The sequence below is a fragment of the Melitaea cinxia genome, chromosome 10 (genome assembly GCF_905220565.1).
Source record: "Melitaea cinxia chromosome 10, ilMelCinx1.1, whole genome shotgun sequence".
Classification (NCBI taxonomy): Eukaryota; Metazoa; Arthropoda; class Insecta; order Lepidoptera; family Nymphalidae; genus Melitaea; species Melitaea cinxia.
In genome coordinates, this window is record NC_059403.1 from 706,867 (window position 1) to 734,446 (window position 27,580).

The 27,580-nt window shown below is 35.2% G+C and overlaps 1 protein-coding gene across 1 annotated transcript; it reads right to left on the reverse strand.

Annotated features, from left to right (window-relative positions):
- Positions 1 to 670: 670 nt before the first annotated feature.
- On the reverse strand, positions 671 to 27,121 carry LOC123657251 (sodium-independent sulfate anion transporter). The gene is made up of 12 exons (XM_045592825.1): positions 26,921 to 27,121; positions 21,847 to 22,042; positions 20,621 to 20,760; positions 19,517 to 19,597; positions 13,541 to 13,704; positions 11,352 to 11,506; positions 10,576 to 10,737; positions 4,535 to 4,647; positions 3,906 to 4,079; positions 2,895 to 3,045; positions 2,012 to 2,185; positions 671 to 880 (listed from the first exon to the last, which is right to left on the reverse strand). Exons 1-12 carry the CDS (start codon positions 27,119 to 27,121, stop codon positions 684 to 686), a joined length of 1,908 nt encoding a protein of 635 aa, XP_045448781.1. The 3' UTR covers positions 671 to 683.
- Between the last annotated feature and the right edge of the window lie 459 nt (positions 27,122 to 27,580).

Consider the following 27,580-nt stretch of genomic DNA (forward strand, 5'->3'; position numbering starts at 1 on the left):
CCTATTGCAGACCACTGTTGGACATGGCCTCCCCAAGTTCGCGCTAGACATCCCGGTTTTCCGCACTCCTCATCCAGCTTATACCGATTAAATAATTCGAGATAGTTCGTTCAGTAGATTTCGTTGAAACGTTAAATAAACGAATCAAATAACGCCATCTATCGAAGATACGTTAAGACGAGATAGCGTTATTAGAAAACGTCTTTACGTCTTTATACTTTACGCGATAGATGGCGTTACGAGAAACGTAACGAGGTCATTGGTTAAGTAGCTTTTACTTCTCATATTTTTTCATAGCGGGGGCCTTATAAGAAAATGGATTCCTAAACAGTAAGCTTCAAAAATACGAATACTTTTATCGACTAATATACATGAATATTGTAATATATTCCAACAGTTTAGACATACTTATGAAAAACCGATCAAGTTTTGATTTGATGCGTAAATTATACAATGGACGGTAGAATTAATTAAGAGTTATTTTTTTGGAATTAACCCCTTAAAAACGATATAAGGCCCGATAAATATTGATATACTTTTAAATATGGCGTATTAAGGAGAAAACTCCAGTTGCATAGTGGCACAAACTTATCAGATCTACAATTTACTATTATATATTTTATTTTATCACCAGTAGCGCCAATTTGGGCATTTAATTAATAATAATTTCTCGCCAGTCAATATCACGTGTCGTTTATTTCTCGTGATAAAGTTTTTGCGGATTTCGATCTTGTTAACAGCGGTGTGTCCTTATCTTCTGTTATGACGACTTCCACTTCATTATCGTCGACTTGACTCAACGACACATAAGACGGCGGTGGGCTGAGTTTTGTCTTTTCTTCAACATTTAGGTCAGACAGTGGTATCCGTCCCGTGATATCTGTAATTAAGCATTAATTATTTTTATTGAAGACGACCGTGTGTACATGACATACATTTGTATTGGCCATACAGATGTTTACCGTGGTCTCTGTGTGCTTGTGTATTGTGTCTGGACCCCCGACATAGAAGTAAATCCTAGTGAGGCCGTTGAGTGTGAGGCGTTTATTTATATTTATTTATGTTGATTAAATTAATTGACGAAATCCATTGCTGTTATATGTCACTATATTATGGTAAAATCTGTTAATCTATATAATAAAAATGAATGTTGCTAAGCGCATAACCCGAGAATTGCTCGATCAATTCGGCTTATTCATTTTTTTGAATGTTCCTTAAGGATCACGGGAGGTTTTGATATTAAAAAAAGTTTTTACTATTAACTTTTGACAGAACGAAATCTGTCCGGGCAGATAGTTCAAAATAAAACTTCAAGAAAAATACCACGAAAAGAGAAAAAAACTTATATTAGGTTCTATTTTTTTAAAATTAAATAAGGCAGTTGTTAAATAAAAAGATAAAATTCTATTGTTGTTTTCGAAAGAGAGAGTACCCTAAACCGAAGAGCATGTATGAAGGGAATAATGAAAGTGGACGAAGCGAAAAAAGTATGTAAGGATCGTAGCAAGTGGAAAGAAGTGGTCTCTGCCTACCTCTACGGGAAAGAGGCGTGATTATATGTATGTATGTATGTATGTATGTTGTTTTCAAGTTTACCAGTTGAAGTTAGCTATTCAGTCAGGCATTCTAATTTACTATGATTTAATTGGTTAAGGTGCATAGCTAAGCTATGTGATAGCAATGTCTCCCTATTTACTTGACGAGTATTTATAATAAAATGAATTGTTATGTAAGTAAATTACACGCTTGTTTATGCTCACCTAATGGTAAGCGATTACGCGATCTGCAACACCAGAAGAATCGTAAGCGCGTTGTCGACCCTACCCCAATCCCCCCAGGAGCTCTGGTCACCTTACTCACCAGCAGGAACACAATACTGCTTCAAAGCAGTATTATTCAGCTGTGATCTTCTGCAAGGTCGAGCTACTACTCCAGTTGGGCTGCTCCAGATTTTAAATAGGATATTTCTTGCTGTGCTCCATCAATATAAGGTTGGTGGTTACCCTCTTACTTTGTAACGTGGCCTCTAGCTCAGTAGAATCCATAACAACGATGACACTAGAACCGGCGCCGCTGAACACTGACGCCACGCTGGAGCGAGGGCTCAGTAGCAGCAGCGGCTGGCCGCGGGACGACAGGGAGTTCGATAACGCGCAGATGCCCTTCGCTGCGGTGAAGTCCGCGCCTGTATAAAACAATTGTTTTTCATTACATTATTCAAGTAAATTATCGGCTCGTTCGTATTCAGCATTCAACCTGTGATATCCCACTGCTGGGCACAGGCCTCTTTCTCCATGTAGGAGAAGGTTTGGAGCTTGATCCATCACGTTGTTTCACTGCGGGTTGGCGGATATGTTCCCTACTATGAGTAACGATCGCTATCAGGTATTTATGATAATAACCGGGACCTACAGCTTAACTCGCTATCTGAGGTACTGTGGGGAGACCTACAAGGACAGAAGGTTCAAGCGGGAAAGAAATATTAGTAGAAATACAAATATCCATCCCGAGCGGGAATCGAACTCGCAAACCGTCGGTGTTTTACCTACATGTAATAAAATGAGCATATAGAAATGAGATATCAGAAATGATATGAAAATCTCTACTCTTTATAGGGCTCTATCTAGTAAGGACATTTTTTACTTGACTTAGGGAGTAAGCTGGTGAATGCGTGACGAGACCGTTACGAAAAGTGTGACCGGGCGAGGCGAATGGAGCAAGAGAGGTGTGAGGAAACATTTTTTTCTCTCTTTCTTTCATAGCAAGTTACGTTTCGTATATCTAAGACACAGTGCAGGCCTATTGTGCAGAAAGCGTGGTTTAAGCACACTCTTTTTTTCACATGATTTTACTCCCAAATACATAAGTATGACAAAAATATTGAAAAGACTTGCCTAGCACGAATCTGCAATCAATAACAACGGGCATCGTACAGTCTCCTTGTTTTTTCGCAGCTCGACTGATATACTGCCTTATATACTCTACGCCGGGGAAATAGAGGCTATTACCAACTGTTACCAATAAGTAACTGAAGCCTGTGGCGTTCTGTAATAAAAAGAATATGATTATTTTACAATAAAATAAGCATAATATAAGCATAACATGACTAAATCTATATATATATATATATATATATATATATATATATATATATATATATATATATATATATATATATAAATTTCTTGTCACGATGTATGTTAGCAATAAACTCCGAAACCACTAAAGCAGTTTTTATCAAATTTTGCAAGCATCTGTAATTTGGTCCAACTTGGGAGATAGGGTAATTTTTATCTCAATTGGGGCCGGTAGGTGGCGCTGCTATCAGTATGTAAGCAATCAAATTTGGTAGCTGTTTTCCTGGCCGGACAACGTCTGCCGGGTCCGCTAGTTTAAAATAATTGACAGTAACAGATGACCAAACTCAGGAATGTAATCGTATTTGAAATCTAATAACCTCCTTTAATTTAGGTTATTTCTTACTAAATTGCTGTTTTGCTTGTATATACACTTAAAATCATCTAAATAAACTTAACTTGTTAGATCAACTTTCATTGGGTTCAGTTTACCTCATGACCTTCACTCACATGTCATCTCTCACTCACGTATAAACTGTACACCATCGCGTTCAGCCAGTACGATCCCACTGCTGGACATAGGCTTCTTTCTCTATGTAGAAGAAGGATTGGGGCTTAACCCACCACGCTGCTCCACTGCTGGTTGACGGATATGTTCTCCTATTCCTTTAGGCTGTATGTAATCTCTAATTTACCGACTAATTTCCTTCATGTCTTTTCCATTCTATATGACATTGAAGAATCTGTGCTTATCTTAAGACAAATCCATTAATTCTAAATATAACGACTGCGCCAACGAGCTGGTCAAATAATTAATTAGATAATTACCGTTACAATTTCAGCTTCCATATTCGGTCTGGCACTTGGATACAATAGTAACAAAACGTTCAGTAGAACCCCAGCTACTATACCCAACTCCACTCCAATCACGAGGCATAGAATAAACGTGACAAATGTGGGCAGAAGGTCGACTCGACGTGATCGCCACATTGGTTTGACTACCTGTTAAATTAAATAATAAATATCTATATAGTACACTACGTACTGTGTGGCTACGGTACTAAAGAATATGGCCAACCCCTCTCTTCCCGTGGGTGTCTAAGAGGCGACTAAGGGATATCACAGTTCCGCTACCACCTTGGGACTTAAAAAGCCGACCGGTGGCGGGATAGCCATCCGACTGCTGGCTTTGAAATACACAGGCCGAAGACGGGCAGCAGCGTCTTCGGTGCGACAAAGCCAGCCCTGCGGTCACCAACACGCCTGCCCAGCGTGGTGACTATGGGCAAAACACATGAGTTCACGTTATTTTTGGCGTAAATTTGTGGAAGCCTATTTCCAGCAGTAGACTGTTTAGGCTGTAATTATACACACATAATTATATCACATAGCACAATATACTATTTAGTTACGAAATTATAATTATTTAATAATATTAAAATAAATATGAAACGAACCTCATACTCTATCATGAACACAACTGCACAAATGACGACGGCGGCGAGCGACGCTTTCGGTATGTAATAGAAGTAGGGCGTCAGAAGACTCAGCGCTAAGAGAACTAGAATACCTGGAAATTAAAATTTCAGTACAATTAATATCGACAAATTTTATAAAGAATAAATTATCTAACGAAACGTGTACATAAGCTATGTAAATATATAATGATTCATAGGTACTAATAACGCTTAGGGCCTGTTTCACCGATGGCGGATAACGCTATTTGACGGATAACGGTATCCAACAGATAAAATTGACATATTATTCTTTTTCATCATCGAGTTTCATAATATTTATGTAATATTTCCATTCACAAATGTAAATCTAAAGTTGTAGTTTACCGATTGAAATGAACCAGGTCCTATTTGCCTATTATATCTTGCTGTTAAAGTCTATTCGTACCTTATGTGCAGGATAAACGTTATCCACAGCCGGTGAAGCCAGCCAATTAGTGCATATCGTTATTGTAATCTTTATTTTTGCAACCACTACGCAATTTCTGTGCAACTGAGGTAGGGCACAGCAGGAATTTCTTGCTCAAAATATGGAGCAGCCCGACTGGGGTGGTACCTCGACCTTACAGAAGATCACAGCAAAATAATACTGTTTTTAAGCAGTATTGTGTTCCTGTTGGTGAGTAAGGTGACCAGAGCTCCTGGGGGGCGGATAGGGTCGGCAACGCGCTTGCGATGCTTCTGGTGTTGCAGGCGTCTATAAGCTACGGTAATCCTTACCATCAGGTGAGCCGTACGCTCGTAAAAATGGCAGTTATAGAGAGTGGGGATAGAATTTTGAAATTTCATCAGGTTTTGAATTAAAATTATGTGTGTAATGTTGTACAATACGTCAGCTGTATAGCTACAGAGTATAGACATATGCTATGAGCAAGTCCGTGACCCGAACGTACGAGATTTCACCCATCCAACAAGCGTCTAACGCGCAAGCACACGGCCGCTGCGCCACAGAGTACTATGATATAAACACCCTGTGCATTGGGTCATGAGCATGTCGGTGATGCTAAGTTCTAACCCATAACATTTGTGATATAGATAATATTAAAATATATATTTTTAAGAAAACGTTTACGCATGAAAATAATGTAAGATTAAGCTAGATATAAGTATATTATTATAGGGGAAAAAAATATAATAATAATAAAAAAAGAAAAAAGAAACATAAATAAATTGTACCATACATTAGAATAAGAACTGTTCGGTGGACTCACGTCTCTTTTAGAGACATTAAGTTAGTCTAACTTGAACAGCGATGTTGCTGAGTAACGCTTACCTTGAAATAAAAAATAAATAAAAATAAAAATTGCATGTTTTTAGAATAAAAAAGGACATGGGTTCATAAGCCCGTGGATGTATATCACTTGTATAAAAAAAAAACCCATAAGATTTATAGCCCCTACCAAAAAGTGCGTAAAGCGACTAACGAAGTTTTCACTTTCAAAAATATGACATTAATAGTTAGTAAAATATTATAAAAGTTATAAAGGTTTTAAGTCTATTAAGTCATTATTTAAATAAAATCAATTTATGAAATTTGAAAATTAATTACGCTCAGAACGAAATCGAATGGGAGAGTTGGTAAATTAATGCATTTTAATGTAATCGAATGATTAATAATTTGATATCAATAAATAATCATCATTACGGCCTATACAGTCCACTGCTGGACATAGGCCTCCACAAGTTTACGCCAAAAATAACGTGAACTCATGTGTTTTGCCCATAGTCACCACGCTGGGCAGGCGGGTTGGCGACCGCAGGGCTGGCTTTGTCGCACCGAAGACGCTGCTGCCCGTCTTCGGCCTGCCGTTAGTGCCGTAGCCACGCAGTTATTATTTAAATAAAATCAATTTATGAAATTTGAAAATTAATTACGCTCAGAACGAAATCAAATGGAAGAATTGGTAAATTAATGCATTTTAATGTAATGGAATGATTAATAATTTGATATCAATAAATAATATTAGTGGTAAATATGTCTAGTTGGCTAACTAACTTCACGTTGCTAACTTCTTCTTCGTTGACTAGCTAACTTCAGGGTGTCGGTTTTTTGTGACGGTGTGTGCGCGCATCGCTAAAATTTACTCTCATAATTTTTAAATAAGTATAACTTCAAAAAAAGATACAGATGAAAAAGTCCGCTCTTCAAGTCCGCACCTCACAATGGAATACAAAAGGAAGTAAACGCCAACGGTTAGTAGAGTAACGTGATGGTTCAAACGCCGGATCCTTATCCTTTAGTTGTTTAAGTTCCGTCTTATGTTTGTGTTTCCTAATTAGTTTTGTTTCCTTGAAGTAGAGACGGGCTGTAGTCACGGGAATATTTATGAATGTTTATATTTCAATAATATTTGTAACTAGCAATACCCGTGCGAATAATTCGCACTAAATACGTAATAAAAAATTACCGACCGTCAATCATGTTGACGTTGTTTCGAAATTAAAGTCGTCATCTATATAATTTTAATAATTAATTAATTTAGAAAAACAAAAGCAATAATATTTTTTTAAGTTGCGGATGCCGGTAGTGCAAGCGATTATCTATAAAATGATATATAATTTATGTGAAGTAATTGTGAAGTTTTTTTTCTAAACATCCCTGTTTTAGGCAAAGGGCAAGCCTTAGCGTATATTTTGTCAGGTTATAAAGTCATTGGAAGTTAATAAGTAATAATGTGGAATAATATGTTATGTAAATTAAATAATAAATATTTTAATTTTTATTTAATTCAAATCCTGTACTGACGATACATCATTGTGTTTGCTCGCAAACGAAAAATAAACCGACTTCAATTATCATCAACAAGTAATACAACGTAAGTAGTTGAATAAATGTTCAATTACACATTAATAGGGAAAAATAATACATGAAACGTTTATATACAGATATTAAATCTTAATTTTCTCAAGTGTAATAAATAAATTATTCTTATCACCACACTGAATTTTTGTTTATCTAAATTACTAAGAAATAATATATAAAAACTTCTATCTTAAGTTATCTACCTTATATCAAGGCTTAAAAGAATTTTTGAAAGCTAAATATAATAAATATACATTGATATATAAATACATAAATACAAATATTACAACAAGACTCAGGCGGGAATTCAGGAAGAAAGCAGCTACAAACTGCACCAACGGACTAGTCAATTGTTACGATTCAAAAGCGAGGTCATAAAAAAAAATAGCGTTCAAATATAAATTCCACGTCTAACACTTAAATTTAAATGTCTATTGTAATGAAATGCACAACTTGTCGTCCTTGGCGGTCAAAATAGCAAACGGCAATATTAATTGATTACACAATCTGTTCCGGATACTTTTGTACGAGCACAATCAATGATCGTTTTTGTAATGTCATGTGAAAATGTTATATTTAGTGATGTAATTTTTGTCCGAATTAGACTCGTTTTTTTCTTTACCGACTTCAAAAAAAAAGGTTCGTAATTCGTCTGCATTTTTGGAGTTAACTCCTTAAGTTTCGATTTTCATATAAGGCCTGCGGTATGAAAAAAAAATATGAGCAGTAAAATCTACCGAACGAATGACCTCGTTACGTTATTTTTGATTCGTTTAATTACCATCTGATATGGTATTAATCTTCTTCTTAGACTAGTAAGCTTTTTTGTGCCAATTTGGACAGTTGATCTGAAGGAGTAAACTCCAGTCGTGCGTCGAAGCTGACACACACACTTTTTTATGTTTTAATGCTGTTGAGAATGATAATAATTTAATTTCACTCAAAAAGCGTTTATTAGGCAATAAAGAGAACGATTGGAAATTATATATATGTATATATTATTCATTAAAATCGAGGTTCTTACCATAAGTTTAGCTATTTCATAAAATATTTTATATCTTTATAAACATTTTTGTTCTTAACTTCAAAAAAGGGGTAGGTTCTGAATTCGAGCTTTTTAATTTTTTTTTTATGTTGTAATCGGTAAAAGTTACAAAGTTTGTAATTTTTACCGATTTTGATGACGGAAGGTGGTGCGAGTCATGTGGTCCCATTTAAATTTAATTGAGATCTGACGAGTACTTTTCGAGTTACATCAAATAATGCGTAGCTCGATCCCAAGGTACATCATTCCACTGTCACTATCAAGGCATATTAGTAACGTACATCTTTATATATATATTTCTTGTGTGCGTGTGTATGTCACTGAACTCCTCCTAGACGGCTGGACGGATTTTGATGAAATTTTTTGTGTGAGTTCAAGGGGATTCGAGGATGGTTAAGATTCAAATTTGGTCCACTGGAAAAATGTTTATTTAACTGATTTTTCATTTATAAGAAGTTGTTATTTTTGGAATATTTTACATTGGATCCGGTAGACTGCGCTACCATCGCAGCATCAAATATTAAATATTATTCTATTTTAATTTCAGTTTGTCCCGACAGTTGGTGCTGCGATCAAATTGAGAAAAATATATGAAGTCAGCTAGTTATGTATTTAATTTATTTACACATAAGACATTATTTTATTATAACACATCATCGGTTTTTGAGTGGTATTAGTAATTGGTGGACCCTGCTTTCCGCTTTGAGCGCTTGGGGGGTTATAAGTTCGATTCTCGCCTTAAGCCCGGGTTTTATTTATATAAGTATTATTAATACCTATGTATCAAAAAATAATGTATCTATGTGTATCAGTCGGCTGTTACATAACACAAGCATTAAGTTGTATGATAGTTGATAAAAGCGTGTGTATGTTATAAATATTTATTTATTTACAACATCGACAAATTCTTAGATCAGCGAGTTGTTCGAATACGATAAATTAAGAGTAAATATTGGTATTCAGCAAAAGCGCCTCATACGTGTCTGGACATGTTCTATCCTGTCTCGACATGGCGTATGACCGTCACGTCCCTGTATTAGATTATCTCGGCGCTTTTTTAAGGTATCGACAAAAACAAAAGGGGAGTATGTTTTACGATGTGTTATGATTGTACTTTATGTATGTAAGCTATGTGTACCTACGTGTTTCCTTAACGTTTCATATGGAATTAGGTTTTGAAGAAAAAAATTAGGTAGGATAGTCGGTAGAGTGAAAATAAAGTACGTTAGTGTGATATAAAATAAATAAATAAATAAATATCTACACAATACACACACGGTCGTCTGTTCTAAAGTAAGCAACTTAATGCTTGTGTTATAGGTAACAGCCGACTGGTATATATAGCTACATTTTTTTTCGATAAACATACTTATAAATAACACATTTAAATATTTATTTATATATAAATATATAAATAAATATTTATATTACACCCAGACTCGGGGTTGGAATCGAACCCACAACCATCGGAGCAGAAAGCAGGGTCACTACAAACTACGCCAACGGGCTAGTCAAACAAGAAGTTCATTGAAATTGAAACAAGAAAAAAAAATGGTGTGCTTTACCACGCGACTGAAGTACAACTTCATTAGCAATAGGCCTGCACTGTGTCCTAGATATACGAAACGTAACTGGCTATGAGAGGAAGAATAAAGAAAATGTGTGCTCGCATCTCTCTTGCCCCGTTCGTCTCGCCCGATCACACTTTTCGTAACGCTCTCGTAACATATTCACCAGCTTACGTCCAAGTCATGCGTGCCTTAAAAAAGTTTTACTTCAAATTAAGTGTGCTTTAGACCAAACGACTGAAATAATACTTACGAAACGTAACCCGTTCTCTTTCAATCCAGTTCTCAATCAAACTTAAAGCAAACCACAAGATAAGCACCAGCTTTCGATTAAAACAAGAATTTTCGAAATCGGTACACCCAGTAAAAGATTATGAGGTAGAATACAACGTACGTCGACGAAAAAATTGTCAAGTAAATACCCATCATAATTAGCGATGACTCCAGAAGTACTTGTCAGATCACAATTAAAGTTCTGAGGTAACATAAAAATAAATACAGTCGATTTAGGAACCTCCTCCTTTTTTTTGAAGTCGGTTGAAAAAGATAAAAAATATATCTTATTCACCTGTGTAGATACTTCCGAACTGAGTGGCGACCCCACTGGCGTGATTGACAGCGCTGCGTGAGAACGACCCAGTTATGGGCATCGCGCTCACGAACGAGCCCAGTACATTGGACAGTGACAATGTCAGCAGTTCTTGCGTTGCGTCAACTGATTCGCCGCTGGCTGGAATAAAGTTAAATTAGATTTGAAATTAATTATGTCAAACAAGCGTGGAGTAGCGTGGTGATTAAAGTCTGATCCTTCTCCTACATGGGGAAAGAGGCTTATTTTTTTTATGTCACTAGGTCGGCAAACAAGCGTACGGCTCACCAGATGATAAGCGATTTCCGTAGCTTATAGACACCTGCAACACCAGAAGCATCGCAAGCGCGTTGCCAACCCAATCCCCAACCCCCCTAGGAGCTCTGGTCACCTTACTCACCAACAGGAACACAATACTGCTTGAAAACAGTATTATTTTGCTGTGATCTTCTATAAAGTCGAGGTACTACCCCAGTCGGGCTGCTCCATATTTTGAGCAGGAAATTCCTGCTGTGTCCTACCTCAGTTATAATGCTTATGCCTAAAAGCAGGATGTTAAAGGCTGTATAAATACAAATGTTCATTCTGAATGGGAATCGAACCCGCAAATAGTCGATGTTAGGCGTTTGTAAGAAAAAAAATGATCTTAAGTCAATTTTCAGTCGTAAACATCGTAAATAATAGCAGGACATGAAACATCAATATCAACAGACAAACCGAAATTGTACACAGCTATAGACATCACAAGGACTCACCAAAGGCTTTAGCTATTGCTACGTTTCCCAGTACTCCAATTATAGGTACGAGTACTATCGAAGACCCCAATTCTGAGCACATTTCAATAAAGGTCACATTCCTGCCACTATGTTCGGTACTAAATGGCGGTATCGACCACGTGGGTAGCCCTTCTCTGGAACAAGTCGGGTCGGGAAATACAAATATTGAGATTGAATATCTGTATAGTTTAATCGTTGTGATGTTGGAATGAAATCCATGGTTCAGAAATCTATTTTGTTATATATAATTCAAATCGAATCAAGAAACTTTATTTCTGATATACGCTACATACTGTCTCAGTTACACAATGTTCTATAAATAAAAGTAACCGTAAAATAAACTAAAAAAACCCTTTACAGATTAAAATGTACAATTACTATTAATTAAAAAAAAAAAAAAAAAAAAAAAAAAAAAAACGTTAACAAATTGATTTTGTTTATTCGATAATCTTTTATTGAGACGGATAGAGCTTTAGTTTTATAGTCATAATATGTAATTTATATTATGAATAAGTGTCAAATATTATTTCAGTGTTGTAATTTTCTGTTAGTTACGCATAGGAAGGGCGTCTTCGCTAACCTATATGTACATATATATAGCCTAGTGTTTATTAAACGTGTTTAACAGTAAATAAAAAATATTTAGGGCCTGTTTCGCCAGTTGATAAAGGTTATCTTACAAATAAGTCACGATTAAACTTTATCACCATGAGGTAGAATCGACTAGGGCTTGTTTCACCTCAATTAATCTTAATATATATATATATATATATATATATATATATATAAATTACGCGTCACGTTGTTTGTTCGCGATAGACTCCTAAACTTCTTTACCGATTTTAATCAAATTTGCACACCGTGTGCAGTTTGATCCAACTTGAAAGATAGGCTATATTTTATTTTGATATATGTAAATTATTATATTTAAGAAAAAAAAAATAGACGATACGAAATTTGCCAGATTAGCTAGTAAGCAACAAGTTTTACATACATAATTGCGAACAGAAATATCTCATAAATAGAATGGAATTCGATGGGGAAAAAGAATAATACATAAAAAAATTATCTACTGAATATCGTCGTCTGTCAAACAGCGTTATCCAAAACTGGTGAAACCGGCCCTTAATGAAGTATTTTTATAGAAAACCCAAATTAAAGCGTAAAAAGCAATCAGCTTTCAACATTCAGTAACAGTTTACGCTTGTTAATATAAAATTACCAACGTCGTATATCAAAAGAGATCCTTTGATATTTTTTTCAAAGCTGTTTAGTTTCTAAATATATTTATTCGTATTTATTTTATCATTTCTCTAAGTTTTATTCTACGAGTATAAAGACGCGTCACGTGTTTCTTTCGATATCAAATAGGTAAGTGTCACTGAATCGAATCGTAATCGAAATTGGTAGGTTTTCGATAAAAATACGCGCGAATATACTTTTAAGTTAATAAATTAAAAATTTAAGTCCAGTAAATAAATGGATTACATTTTTAGGGTTTACGAAAACGCCCATCGCCTTTTTAATAATATTTAAAATACTATATAATCATGTTAAATATTTTTTTACCAACGTTCTCTGTGGTAGATAAAAAAGTGTATACGTGTGTGTAGAGTGTTACACGCGACTGGAGTTAACTCCTTAAGAAAAATTATTATTAATATTTAGAAAATAAAATGTTCAATTAAATAAATTAAATTATAATGCATTAAAATAATAACATTTAAGTCAAAACACAAATTGACGCTCGCTATTCGGTGGTACAGTAAATGCTGGTATGTTATTGTATATATTTCTACAGCTGAAAGCGATGTTAAGCGTTAAGCAGCGTAACTATCAGCGTCACTACTGATACCACTCCCCAAATGTTGACGTGACGACGTCTAATGAATCGATGAAAACCACCTACACGCACGAAAAAGGATGACTCATTGTCCCGTTATAATCATTGTACGCTTGTACCGCATCTATCTCTGTTCCACTCGATTGGCCTATGCGTCCGAGGAGATGACGTTGTCACGTTAAACAATCGACCGTAAACCAAGTTTACAGACAGCCAATTTTTTTTTATACCGCGCACCTTATATCTTTTATTAAGGAGTTAACTCCAGTAAAGTCGAAAATACGAGTATTAGACATAATAAAGGAGTTTATGAGTATTAACCTACTTCACAGTGCCGGTGAGCTTAAACGGCGATACTGAGTAGTAGTCCCATATAAATGCCATTAAAGAACAAAACAGAACAATGATGGCGTTCCGCGAAGTCGTTAACAGCCATAACGTCTTCTTCAAGCCTTTTTTATTCGGCGATATATTCATATCTTTCATTTTCTGAAAACAAAAATTTATTTATACACTTCGTTTTATATGAGGGGAAGAAAGGTACGACAGGGATAGGGTCGTGTAGGCCCTACCCCTTTATGTGTATCTTAATCTTTACATATATATTTCTTGTGTGCGTGTGTATGTCACTGAACTCCTCCTAGACGGCTGGACCGATTTTGATGAAATTTTTTTGTGTAAGTTCAAGGGGATTCGAAGATGGTTTAGATTCACAATTAGGTCCACTGGAAAATGTTTATTTAACTAATTTTTCATTTATAAGTAGTTGTTAATTTTGGAATGTTTTACAGTGGATCCGGTAAACTGCGCTACCATCGCAGAATCAAATATTAAATATTATTCTATTTTAATTTCAGTTTGTCCCGACAGTTGGTGCTGCGATCAAATTGAGAAAAATATTCGAAATTCTGTGTTATGGCAAAACAACGTTTGCGGGGTCCGCTAGTATCTATATATGTTGCAGTCAGAACTCTTAACCAGTCAAAAGTACTATGACTAGCGAAATCAGTCAAAAGTACTTTTGACTGGACAAGTTGATCAAAAGTGGTTTTGACTGAAAATTATTGGTTATTAGTACTTTTGACTGCAAATTCGCGGTTAAAAATACTTCTGACTGACGCTCTCCGTCAAAAGTATTTTTAACTGCAAAAAAGCGTCAGTCAAAAGCACTATTAACTCGTTAGATGTGAATAAATTTAGTCAAATGATCCTGATAAACCATAATAAATTTATGCCCACGATCTTCTTGCGACTGCATGTCAATCAGATCGACTTGGCAGCGGCTGTTCATTTCAGTGTGCAGGATCGGTTTCTAAACCTGACCCATCCTTTTCTTGCTTTTCTTCCTTTGGCATACTTCGCACATTGATAAATATATATTAATCATTTCTTTTGTAATATTAGCGTACTTTTTTGCCGTTTCATTCTTAAGTCTATCGCGACCACCATGCCCTATAGAAATATGAGCAGCATCAATAATGTCGTAGATTTCTTCAGCCGGCAAAAATATTTGACAGGTTCTGTGTTTGTAACTAATTTTTTTATACCACAAACTTCAATGTGTTAAAGCGTTGTAGTCTACTGTACTGTAATGGTGTTTCCTTTTCATTAAATTTCACGTCTTCCACATCCATTGCAAACTTTTTAAATTTTTCTTTTGTCATCACATTGAAATGACTATCTTTCATATCTTCCATCGCTAAAATTCTTTGCAAAAAGCCTTCTTTCTTTTCGTAGTCACTCATTTTTGTTCTAATATCAGCACCTTCTCCACTAATAATGAGCAATATAAAAGTTTATATGTGCGTTTGTCGTTATTTTTATCGACCACCTTAACTTTTTAAGAATTTTGACTGATACAACCAGTCAAAACCACTTTTGACGGAATCATTTAGTCAAAAGTACTTTTAACCAGCTCCATTGGGCAAAAGTACTTTTAACTGTTATTTTAGTCAAAAGTATTATTGACTAAAGCAAACGGTCAAAAGAACATCTGACTGATTTTGCTAGTCAATAGTGCTTTTGACTGGTTAAGAGTTTTGACTGCAACATATATAATACTTGAGTACATGTTTGACACCTAACTTTTCCTAAACGGTTCGACCGATTTGGTTGAAATTTCGTGCGTACATTTCAATGGATTAATGAATGGTTTTAAAACACAATTGAGCCAGGTAGGTGGCGCTGCTGTCCGTATGTCAACAATCGAATTTGGTAGCTGATATTCTGGGCTGGACAACGTCTGCTAGTCTATATAAATCATTATTACATAGTATAAAACAAGGTCGCTTCCCGCTGTCTGTATGCTAAGATCTTTAAAACTACGCAACGGATTTTGATGCGGTTTTCTTTAGTGTGGGTACCGGTTATTATCATGTACACCTGATAGCGATCGTAACTCATAGTAATTGGAGTAGCGTGGGATTAAGCTCTGATCCTTTTCCTACAAGGGGAAAGAGGTCTATGCCCAGCAGTGAAATATTACAGGCTGAAGAGTGAAAAAATGTATGGCACAAATAATAAATGATTAAATATCATATAACAAACACACACGGTCGTCTGTTCCTATGGTAAGCAACTTAATTCTTGTTACATGTGACAGCCGACTGTTATATGTTTTTTTTTATAAATATACATAGAAATAATACATATATAAATAGAAACATTATATTATATCCAGGCTCAGGCGGGAATCGAACCGGCAACCCGCGGAACAGAAAGCAGGGCCACTACAAACTGCGCCAACGGGCTAGTCAAATATACGTAAATAGAAAAAAAGACACAACAATCTTTAGATACAATATATACCTATATTAGTATACGTTATCAAATTGAACTGTGTGTCAGAGCATTGCTGTTACAGTAATGGTAACATATGGTAGCATACAGGGATCACTACCGTGACCTTCTATGTCGTGTCCACGTTGATACCATCCACCGACGCTGTCAAAGGACTTTGTGTAGCGATGTAATCTTACATTACCTGTTTCGGTATGGGATTCGAGATAAGCTTTAACACGGGAAATATTCCATATGTACGAAATATGACTTCTATACATATTTCGTCTAATATTAAAAAAGATAATAACAATTTAAATGCTTAAAAAGTTCATTGAATCAAAATTTAGATTTTCTGCGGATGGGTAGACCCTTTTCACTAATTTACCACTATGTATATCAATTGTTGTTTCTAAAAATGTTTACAATAGCTCAATCTTAGATCTAGAGGCCAATTAGATACACATTTGTAATAACGCTGTGGCCGCGTAGGAATCTTCATATAAACTTCCTTGGGTATTTCAGGTAATGTTGCGCCAATATATACGTTGATACTTATCGCTATACCGTTATCTTCATCAATTTGACGCGTCAGGACGCAGTCTACCGATGGCCGGTCTGTAGGTATTTATGGTAATAGCGTATTGAAATTGGCTTCAATTAGAGCAATCGTTATTAGAATGTTTACGAATTGATTTGTATTTTTAATGTTGAGTATCTATAGATCTTGTTTTAACACATAGTAAAATTAGTATGTACAAATTAGTATCATCATGTGAATGTGCGCTTGCGCTTAGCTTGTACCATCCCAATGTTGGGCATAGGCTTCTTTCTCCATATAGAAGAAGGATTGGAGCTTAATCTACCACGCTGCTCCACTGCGGGTTGGCAGATATGAACATATCTGCCAACATACACAAATCTAAAAAGTCTTATGGTTTCATTTTCGACATTGAGGAACTTCCATTATCAAATTTATGTCCTATTTGAACCCCATCGATCATTTTTTATGCGATGAAAGTTAACTTTTCTCCTTTCCCAAGGTCTAGTGTATTTCTACCCCTAAATGCCTCCAGGAGCTCTGGCCACCTTACCACAAGAACACAACACTGCTTGAAAGCAGTATTATTTAGCTGTGGTCCATTTGGTATTATGCAAGGTCGAGGTACTTCCCCAGTCAGGTTCCATATTTTGAGCCGGATATTTCCTACTGTGCCCGGAAGTTGTCAGTTAATTCAATCAATTTAAAACATTGATCATAAACGAAGAAAAACCGACTTCAATTATATCGACAAGTAATACAACGTAGGTAGATGAAAAAAGAGTCAAGTAAATACGCATTATCAAAGATTACTCCAAAAGTTGTAATCAGATCTCGATGAAATTTAAATGTGACCACATGATAAACATCGACTTTCGATTAAATTAAAAATCATCAAAATCGGTACACCCAGTAAAAAGTTATGCGGATTTTCAAGAGTTTCTCTCGATTTCTCTAGGATCCCATCATCAGATCCTGGTTTCCTTATCATGGTACCAAACTAGGGATATCTCCTTTCCAACAAAAAAAAATATATCAAAATCGGTTCATAAACGAAGGAGTTATCCCCGAACATACATAAAAAAAATATACGGTCGAATTGAGTAACCTCCTCCTTTTTTGAAGTCGGTTAAAAAGTTATTACAAAAATTGATTCTTAAAACATTACTTTCGGTACTTTAGCTTTATTACGTATCATTTAACGTGTGTTGTTATAAATAGATAATCTCAAGACAGGTATTAGACACGCGATGCACGCGATATGTCGATTAATTAATCGTACGTTTTACGATACACATAAGACCCGTATTAGACACAAGTAGGGATGGAAGATGTTTAAAAAAATCGATTATTTATTATCGACTATTTTCTTTTTAAAATAAATCGATTATTAAATATTTTTGTTTGCTCGTCTTCAATTACATCGACAAGTAATACGTTGGTAAATAGTGATTTAATTTAGGGATAACTCGAAAAGTTCTTCACAGATCTTGATCAAATTGAAATGGTACCACATAACAAGCACCGACCTTTGATTAAAAATTCATCGAAATCAGTACAAGTACAAAGTTAGGTATGACACACAAAAAATCTGTTGAATTGAGATCCTCCTTTTTTATGTCGGTTAAAAATCGATTTTACCACCGATATTATCACCTTTTTTCACAGTTATCGTTTTTTCATGGCACCGTTTAGGACGTACCTAAGTTCAATCTATTAAAATAAATCGACTTTTTTTTATTCAAATAATCAATTTAAAAAAATCCATTACAACACAAAACGATTGGATATTTATTCACATCCCTACGAGGTCCTAAAGTAATGGCAATCTCGTTACTTTTAACTTTCGTTAATAAAATTCACCGCCACGAATAAGTATCAATGCAAATAAATACAATCAAATTTTTATTACTATAATAGCTAGTCAGGTACTATATCATTAGAACGACAGACACTGTTCCTATCTAGCGAACGGTCAAACAAGATATTGTTAAAAGAGTATTTACTTTTTTCGAAATTTTGCAACTTTCTGTACATTTTTTAAAACTTTCCTTCAATAATAAACTTCACCGTCTATTCACCGGTCGTGGATAACCCTATTTGACGGTTGACGGTATCCGTCAGATAAAAAAGTTTAAGACATATTAATCTATTCTCACCATCGAACTCCATTTTATTTATAGGATATTTCTATACACAAGTATGAATCTAAAGGTAACTTAGGTAGATAGAGTACGGCAGGAAATTTCCTGCTCAAAATCAGGAGCAGCCCGACTGGGGTAGTACCTCGACCTTACTGAAGATCACAGCTAAATAATACTGCTTTCAAGCAATTTTATGTTCCTGTTGGTGAGTAAGGTGATAACAACTCCTAGAGTAATCGCTTACCGCGAGGTGAGTTTACGCTTGTTTATCGACCTAGTTGTAAACAAAATCAATGGAGGTGAAATTGAATGAAGACGTTCTATTTAATGTATAAAATTCTCGTGTCACAGTGTTAGGGGTCAAACTCCTAAGAAACGGCTTGACCGATTTTTATGAAAATTTTTGTGCATAATTTGTAAGTCTGAGAATCGATCTTAAACTATTTTTTAAACCACTAAGTTAAAAAAAGTGGCGAAAACAAAAACAAAAACATTTTTTTTTAATTTTTTTCGTTTTTTTTTTATTTAAATTTAATTATGATTGGGCATTGAAAAATACGTACAACCCGTGTAATATTACTATAAGATTATATAGCCGTATTATATAGCCTACCCCAGTAAATAGATTATCTAAACAAAAATAATTTATCAATTTGAATCATTTGTTCCCGAGATTAAGGTTACAAACAAACAAACTCTTCAGCTCTATAATATTAGTATAGATTTTTCATATCCTACCCGATGCTTAAGTAGCACATAATTTAAAATTATTCGCTTATTAAATAAAATGAAGGCTATTTATTAGTAGCTACATAATTCTTAGCAAATATACACTTACCCTCATTAAAAGAAGTACAATTATGCACGAAACTCCCAAAGCGCTATCCGCTAGTTTGGCGTGAGGTATGTTTATAATTACCTGAAACGAAATTGTAAATTAATAACGCGAGTTATAGAAGCCATTTTAGTAGCAAAAATTTCGTTTATGTTATGAGAATTAAAGGCAGTAGATATATAATGAAGAAAGTAGCTTGTGTCAAGTTGTAGTTATGTAAATAAATTAAAAATAATTCTATGTTGATTTGTTAGGATATGATAACTATTTAATTTTCAAATCAAAAAATTAATCAGATCAGAAATTCGTTAATTAAAAAGGCGTGTTGTAGAAGCCACTTTGACAATTAAAAGTATGCTTTGAAAGGTTAAACGTGTCAAGTTTATAAAGAAAAAAAAAAAAAACGAAAAAGAAAAAAGAAAGTGATACTTCTGAAAAGTAACCAACGAGAGATTTTTCCACTCATTTTATTTATTATTTATTTATAAAAAACTTTATTGCATACAAAAAAGGTACAATTTAGAACGATTAGATACAAAACAAATAAGTATGCAAAGGCGGCCTTATCGCTTACAGCGATCTCTTCCAGGCAACCTTTATTGATAGAAAAAGCGCGCAGACAACAATGCAAGTTTATTACATATACTATATATTATATAATATTAATAAATTTACCAAGAAACACAGAAAGAACATACCAATAGATCGGGTATTTAAGACAAAGTAAGGGATGGATAGTATTTGTGCAAATGATTCTTAAAAGTATTTATTGACTCAGTTTGTCAGATATTATTGGGCAGAGAGTTCCGAAGTTCCATCTCATTTTCTCCTATACTAAATGTATATGTTTGTTTCTCTAACGTGACGCATTTTCATTTCGTCTAGTTTCAAATCACAAAGATTCTAAAGAAGACTTCAAAATAATAATAGGGTTGTCATTTAATGGTATGGGCAGAATATATATATATATATTTTTTTTTTCGCATCTTAAAACCAATCACTTCAGCAACCTTTCAGTGTAATAATTTTATTATTGAACACACATAATTTAACACCATATATAAGTAAATGACTCTATGTATATAACTAGTACACACACATAATTACCTTTTTCAAATTATCGATGAAGCCCTTCGATTTGAACTGAAGTCCCAATAAGCCCTTGAGTTGAGATACGGCGATTATGACCGACGTAGCTGAAGTAAAACCTACCGTGACTGGCACGGATATAAAGTCGATGAGGACACCTGTGGAGGAAATATTAATAGTATATCGAGGTATGGCACATCAGGGTATAATCTGCTCGAAATCTGGAGCAGTCCGCCTGGGGCACTTCAACCTTATAGAATCAGATCACAGCTAAATAATACTGCTCCTAAGCAGTGTTGTGTTCTTGTGGTAAGGGGACCAAAGCTCCATAATAGGGCCGGGAATAGGCTCGACAACGCGCTATGGATGCTTATAGTGTTGCGGGCTATAAACTACGGTAGTGCTGGACAAAATTGTTAATTGTAAAATATCGATTAACAATTGATTAATTGTTAACTGTGACGTTACAATTAATTGATAATTGTAGTTTTTTAATTAACAATTAATTAATTTTTAACGGTTAGTTAACGAAAAAGGGTTTGTATCTGCAAAATAGCAGGTAACAATAGATTGCATTATAAATACAAACGGACGGAAAGCTTCGCGGCGAAATAAGAAAGATAAACAAGAAAGATCATTTCTAATGTGTTGTGTGTTAGTTTTAATTGTTTATTACAACAAATAAAAAAAATGTTGTAATATTTGAATCGTATTTTGCAATAAACCTAACTAAATTTAAATAAATTAATTGCAATATGCAACTAACAGATTAATTGCAAACGAATTAATTGTGATTATATTAATTGCAATTAATTTTACAGTCAATTACTACGATGATTAAAATATTAATTAATTAATGCCCAACACTGAGCTACGGTAATCGCTTACAATTAGGATGACCTAGTCGTATAAGAAGAAAAAATATATCAGACATTATGGTTCTTGTATTCCGTACTTATAAGTAGCGATCCCTATCAGGCGTCTATGATAACTACCGCGACCGACATCTTAACCTGACCACAAGGACTTCAAAAACATCCAGACCACGGCAAACATTTGTATGGCCAATACAAATGTTTGATATGTGCGGGGATCGAACCCGCAACCGCCAGCGCAACAGCTACAAACCAGTGCTGTGACCGTTGGCACCAACGTGGCGTGATAGTTATACATACATATTCACCACAGAAAATCTGAAACGTATCATAATTACCTGTAGTAAGCATTGTAAAGTAAATACGTACCCAAGTGTAGTATTCCCATTAAGAGTTGGACAACGCCCGTAAGAAAACACAATAGTACAGCGTAGTCGAAGTTCCTGCCCTGTATTTGTTCGTATGTCATGAGAGCTAGGAGAGCGGTTGGCCCTAAGGTGATGTCTTTACACGAACCGAGGACTAAGTAAACGAAGCAGCCCATGAACGAAGAGTAAAGTCCATACTAAAACAACATAACCGGCTTAATATAATGGAGGAATATTTGTTGTAATACAAAAACATAATAACTTGATTGATAATAACTTTTTTCTTTTTTTCTAAGTTATAAAGTATGAATCAAACTACCAGCATTATGATTACGAATTATGCTACACTGCTATGAGTGATAACGTGCTATAGATTATTTAGAAGTCCTAAATAATGAGGTTCTCTTGAAATTTTAGGAGTTGACTCCTTATGAATCGATAAGGCCTCCGGTCGCGGTATGAAAAAAATATGAGGAGTAAAATCTACTGAACGAATGACCTCGTTACGTTTTTGTTAACGCCATCTATCGGAACCCTATTGGGTTATTTGATTCATTTATTTACCATTTGATATGGTATTAATCTTTATCTTAGACTAGTAAGCCTTTTTTGTACCTATTCAGACGGTCGATCTGAAGGAGTAAACTCCAGTCGTGCGTTGGAGCTGACACACATACTTTTTTAAAACATATTTCGGCAAAGAAAAAAGCTTCGCTAATACATTAAAATAAATAATCTTATCCTTTATTTTTTTAAGAACGATATTTAAATGTAAAAAATTAAAATATACAATCGCTATTGCGTATGTAAATTCTATTTTATCAATAGTATTTCAAACTTGTTTTCGTTAAATCCAATTTTTCATGTGAACGCACTCTCAATATATTTTCATTACATAATTACACGTGATCAAATAATTAGAGTAGCGCGAAGGCTAGATGAATAAAATTTGAATTGTAAGCTGCTATTGTTATTTATATTAATAACAAAACACATTTTTTTTAACTTGTAACTGCGGAGTTTCTTTCCAATTATTCTGTCGAATTTTCATTCTGAATCGATGGTAGCTTCACTTTGATCTATTGTTAATTAATTAAAAGAAATGTAATTTTAATTTGTTAAATAGTCAACTTGAATGAAGCAACTTTTAATTTTGATTTATATATCAGCAGCAGCAGCATTGGCATTCAGCCTGTATCATCCCACAGCTGGGCATAGGCCTCTTTCTCCACGTAGAAGGATTTGAGATTAATCAAGTACGATGCTCCACAAGGGGTTGGCGGATATGTTTCCTACAATGAGAAACGATCACTATTAGGTATTTAACTCCCGAGGCACGGTGGGGTGACCCACAAGGACAGAAATCCAAGCCGGAAAGGAATATTTGTACAAATACCAATATCCATCTCGAGCGGGATTCAAACCCGCAAACTGTTGGTGTTTTAGGCCATTACTCGTACCACTACACCAGAGAGGTTAAACCTAAATAAATAAAATAAAGTGTCTGTTTGTAATATTAAAATAACCGTTTTTTACTAAATGCATATGGATACACGGTACATATACCAAAATAACATTTTTTACAATTTTTGTCTGTATGTCCGTCTGTCTGTTCGTTCCGGCTAATCTCTGAAACGGTTGGACCGATTTTGACGGGACTTTCACTTGTAGATAGCTGATGTAGTAAGGAGTAACTTTGGCTACTTTTATTTTAGAAAATTGTTTATTTAATAACTCTGTGACGCCGCGTTGGCGCAACGGTTACAACCATGGATTGTGCCTGTTGCACTGGCTGTTGCGGGTTTGATCCTCGCACATGACAAACATTTGTATTGGCCATACAGGTGTTTGCCGTGGTCTGGGTGTTTATGCAGTCCTTGTGGGTCTCCCCACCGTGCCTTGGAGAGCACGTTTAGCCGTCGGTCCCGGTTATTATCATGTACACCTGATAGCGATCGTTACTCATAGTAGGGAATATATCCGCCAGCCCGCATTGGAGCAGTGTGGTGGATTAAGCTCTGATCCTTCTCCTACATGGGGAAAGAGGTCTATGCCCAGCAGTGGAATATTACAGGCTGAAGCGATAAAACTCTGTGAACTGAGCAATTACTTTTTTGTTAAATTCCAATCGGACGAAGTCGCGGGCACAGCTAGTATGACATAAAATTTAATAAAAGAACGTTAAAAATGTAATTTAATAATAAAATTATCCTCACAAAGACTATCTGGAATAATGAAAATTGCAACATTAAATAGTAAGAAATAATAATTTGAATTAATAACACAATAATCGTAAAACGCAGATATTTCAAAATACATAAATAATTGATTGAGTGTTATGTCCACAATCATAACTGTTAATTGGTTGGCGAAATAGCCGTTCAATGTCGATGTCATAAAACAGATGCGTTTCTCTTCATTTTACTATAATGAGCGGTAATTACATTGACGATCATTTTTGCCGACTTCGTGAATCATACGTTAATGACGACACAGTTATATGGACTTTTGTTGCAGTTTAAGGGCCTGTTTTACCGGTTGTAGATAAAGTTTATCCTACAAATAAGTTACGGATAGACTTAAGCAGCAGAAGGTAGAATATACCATATGGACCTTTTTCTCCTCAATCAAGATACAAACTTTCTGATTCACAATTGCGATGAGAAATATACCATAAATATAGTGGAATTCGATGGTGATAAAATAATAGATACCGTCATCTGTCAATAAGAGTTAACGGAAACTGGTGATGCAGGTCCTAAGAAGCGAAAGTTAATGACTGGCCCGTTGGCGCAATTTGAAGTGACTGCTTTCTGCTCCGAGGGTGTGTACAATTATTGCCCCGAGTTTGGGTACCTATCATAGTCCACTCCTAGACATAGGCCTCCGCAAATTCGCGCCAAAAATGGCGAGAACTCATGTGTTATTTAATATATTACTTAAATACATTTATCTAAATAATAAATTTTCCCGCCATCGGACAGTTTTTTAAGTTCCAAGATAGATTTTCTGACTGCCCGGGGCGAGGACTAACATCAAAGCTAAAATCACCACCTTGGAAACATCGAAACCATTTTCATTATTATTTGTCAGCTAGACCATTGTTAACGTAATCTACTATGTGCTTCAGCTGAACTTTTTTTTTAAATTCAAGCAAACAAGTTTGCCGTTTGGTTATTACAAGTACTATGGTAAAAAAACATGAACAGTAGATGAATTTTACACTTTATACCTGTGATGGTAGCAAAACGAATATGTCACGCTTTTTGACTAAGATGCAGAGTTCCTAAAGATATGGCTTACAGATTTAGGGCGTGTAGAATTAGATACTTGACACTACACGAGATTTGATGGCTTTTTGATAGTGACAGCCATATATGGTCTCCTCTTGCGAATATTTTTGGTGCGATCGTTACTTTGTTAAGGACATCACAAAAATGAAAATATTCCATAGATAGGCCCACTTTGCTCGTATTATAATATAGCGATTTTTTTAAAAAGTTTAAATTTTCATGCATTTGTTGCCTCGACAACCTTGTCTAGGCTTACGTATACTTTTTATAAGTGGTGGGATGTCATGTTGCAATTTAATTAATTAGGGCTCACGGTCCACAGAATCGTTTAACCATTTGACCCATTTATAAAGCGCTCCATCAAAGACAGACTCTTTACAATACCCACTAGTGCTGATTGTGAAGTTATGGTATTAATTTTTAATCACTTTGCATGTTAAACTACTTCTATCTACTTAGCATAATTATATAATGATACTGAAATAAGCTTGCTAAAAAGTATTAGTACGAATTTTTACAAAAGGTCTAGAAGAGGCTTTGTCTGATGTAAAAAAATATGTTTTTCGTCTTTTTTATCAATATATTTTTCGATTTATATTTATTGAATTTGTATGTCGACCGATGGCGGGATAACCATCCAACTGCTGGCTTTGAAATACACAGGCCGAAGACGGGCAGCAGCGTCTTCGGTGCGACAAAGCCAGCCCTGCGGTCACCAACCCGCCTGCCCAGCGTGGTGATTATGGGCAAAACACACGGGTTCACGCCGTTTTCGGTGTAAACTTGGGGAGGCCTATGTCCAGCAGTAAACTGCGATAGGCTGAAGTGAATAACTATTTTTATATAAAACAATAGGGCAAAACCAAAAACGTTACATTATAAATTTTATAGAAAACAGTTAACTCGCTTGTTTATTATGATTTTTATATCAATTTTATGTTACGTAATATTTTTCCGATGGGAAATCTTTTTTATCTATTTAATGGGACGTCGTAAATATTTCTTTCACTTGTTTTCGATTCTCAAGGCACATCTGTCTGAGAAATTTAATCGTGATAGGTTGTAAACTCTAGGGAAAAGAAAGTAGCGGGACGCACCAAGCGAATTAAGGGTTTCACTTTTACGACTTGACACACACGTACTGTAATCCCGTGTAGTAAAACAAAATTCTTTTTTCACTATTATTGAAATCAGGATTTACTTGAGACATTTTGGCAGTTCATGCACTCAGGGCCACCGAAAACACTAACGCTATAAAGGATTGATATAAAAAAGTCTGTGTGTAATTATGTACGCAAGTAAGAAGTTATACTTCATTGACAAGCTAACTTCAACTGCTAACTTCTTCTTCGTTGAGTAGCTAACTTGAGGGTATCGGTTTTTTGTGACGGTGTGCACGCGGATTTATTGGTTGGCTAGCTTCATGTTGCTAACTTCTTCTTCGTTGACTAGCTAACTTCAGGGTGTCGGTTTTTTAAAAGAAGTATAACTACAAAAATAGTTTCGTATTCATTGACGATAAATTGGACCAACAAAGATTCGTCAGACCTGATTCTTCATATTGCATCACATTTATTAGTTTTGAGTAAAATAAATGATCTAAACTCTAAAGTAAAGGTTATCGTAGTATGTGAAACATCTCAGTTAGAGGTCCTTTGTTTAAGTTAGACAGGGTAATATTACCGACAAGTTGTTATTCTAATATGAGTTTGTTGATTAACACTTTGCTGCACGTAATCTGAGCGAATAACATAATAATAATTTAATATAATTCAAACTTACCTGAGGTGGTAGTCCGGCCAGTGTCGCGTAAGCCAACGCCTGCGGGATAACAGTAAGCCCAACAGTAACACCAGCTATAAAGTCCGCTAGAGCTTTTTCCGAATTGTATTCAGGCAGCCATTTTACAATTGGTAATCTTTTGTGCAATAATCTGGTATACCATGTCGTTTTCTTGAAGCGCTTCTTCGATGGCGACGACATAATTATTACCTGTTTAACAAATAAATAGCTTAAGAAACTTTTGGTATCATTTTAGTGGTAAAAAGTATCCTACATAAGTATAAACTGCAGTAAACAGAACATAAATAATCGTTAGTAGATTTTTTTAGGTAACTAGGTCGGCAAATAAGCGTACGGCTCACCTGATGGTAAGCGATAACCGTAGCTTATAGACGCCTGCAACACCCAATTCCCCCAGGAGCTCTGGTCACCTTACTCACCAACAGGAATACAACACGGTTTGAAAACATTATTATTTAGCTGCGATCTTCTGTAAGGTCGAGGTACTTCCCCAGTCGGGCTGCTCCATATTTTGAGCAGGAAATTTCCTGCTGTGCCCTACCTCAGTTAACAATTGTACGATCCTTGATCAGTTGTCTACTATCAATTCCGATTAAGTCGTGATAATTCTTGCAAGAAAAATAGTTTGTTAATTAATAA

What these genes read in the sequence shown, in the direction of transcription:
- LOC123657251 (XM_045592825.1), bottom strand. Translation starts at nt 27,121, where the DNA reads ATGTCGTCGCCATCGAAGAAGCGCTTCAAGAAAACGACATGGTATACC. An exon ending in TGGCCGGACTACCACCTCAG is followed by an intron (nt 22,043 to 26,920) that starts GTAAGTTTGAAT and finishes ATGTTGTTTTAG; the next exon opens with TATGGACTTTACTCTTCGTT. An exon ending in AGCAATAGCTAAAGCCTTTG is followed by an intron (nt 10,738 to 11,351) that starts GTGAGTCCTTGT and finishes ACTTTATTCCAG; the next exon opens with CCAGCGGCGAATCAGTTGAC.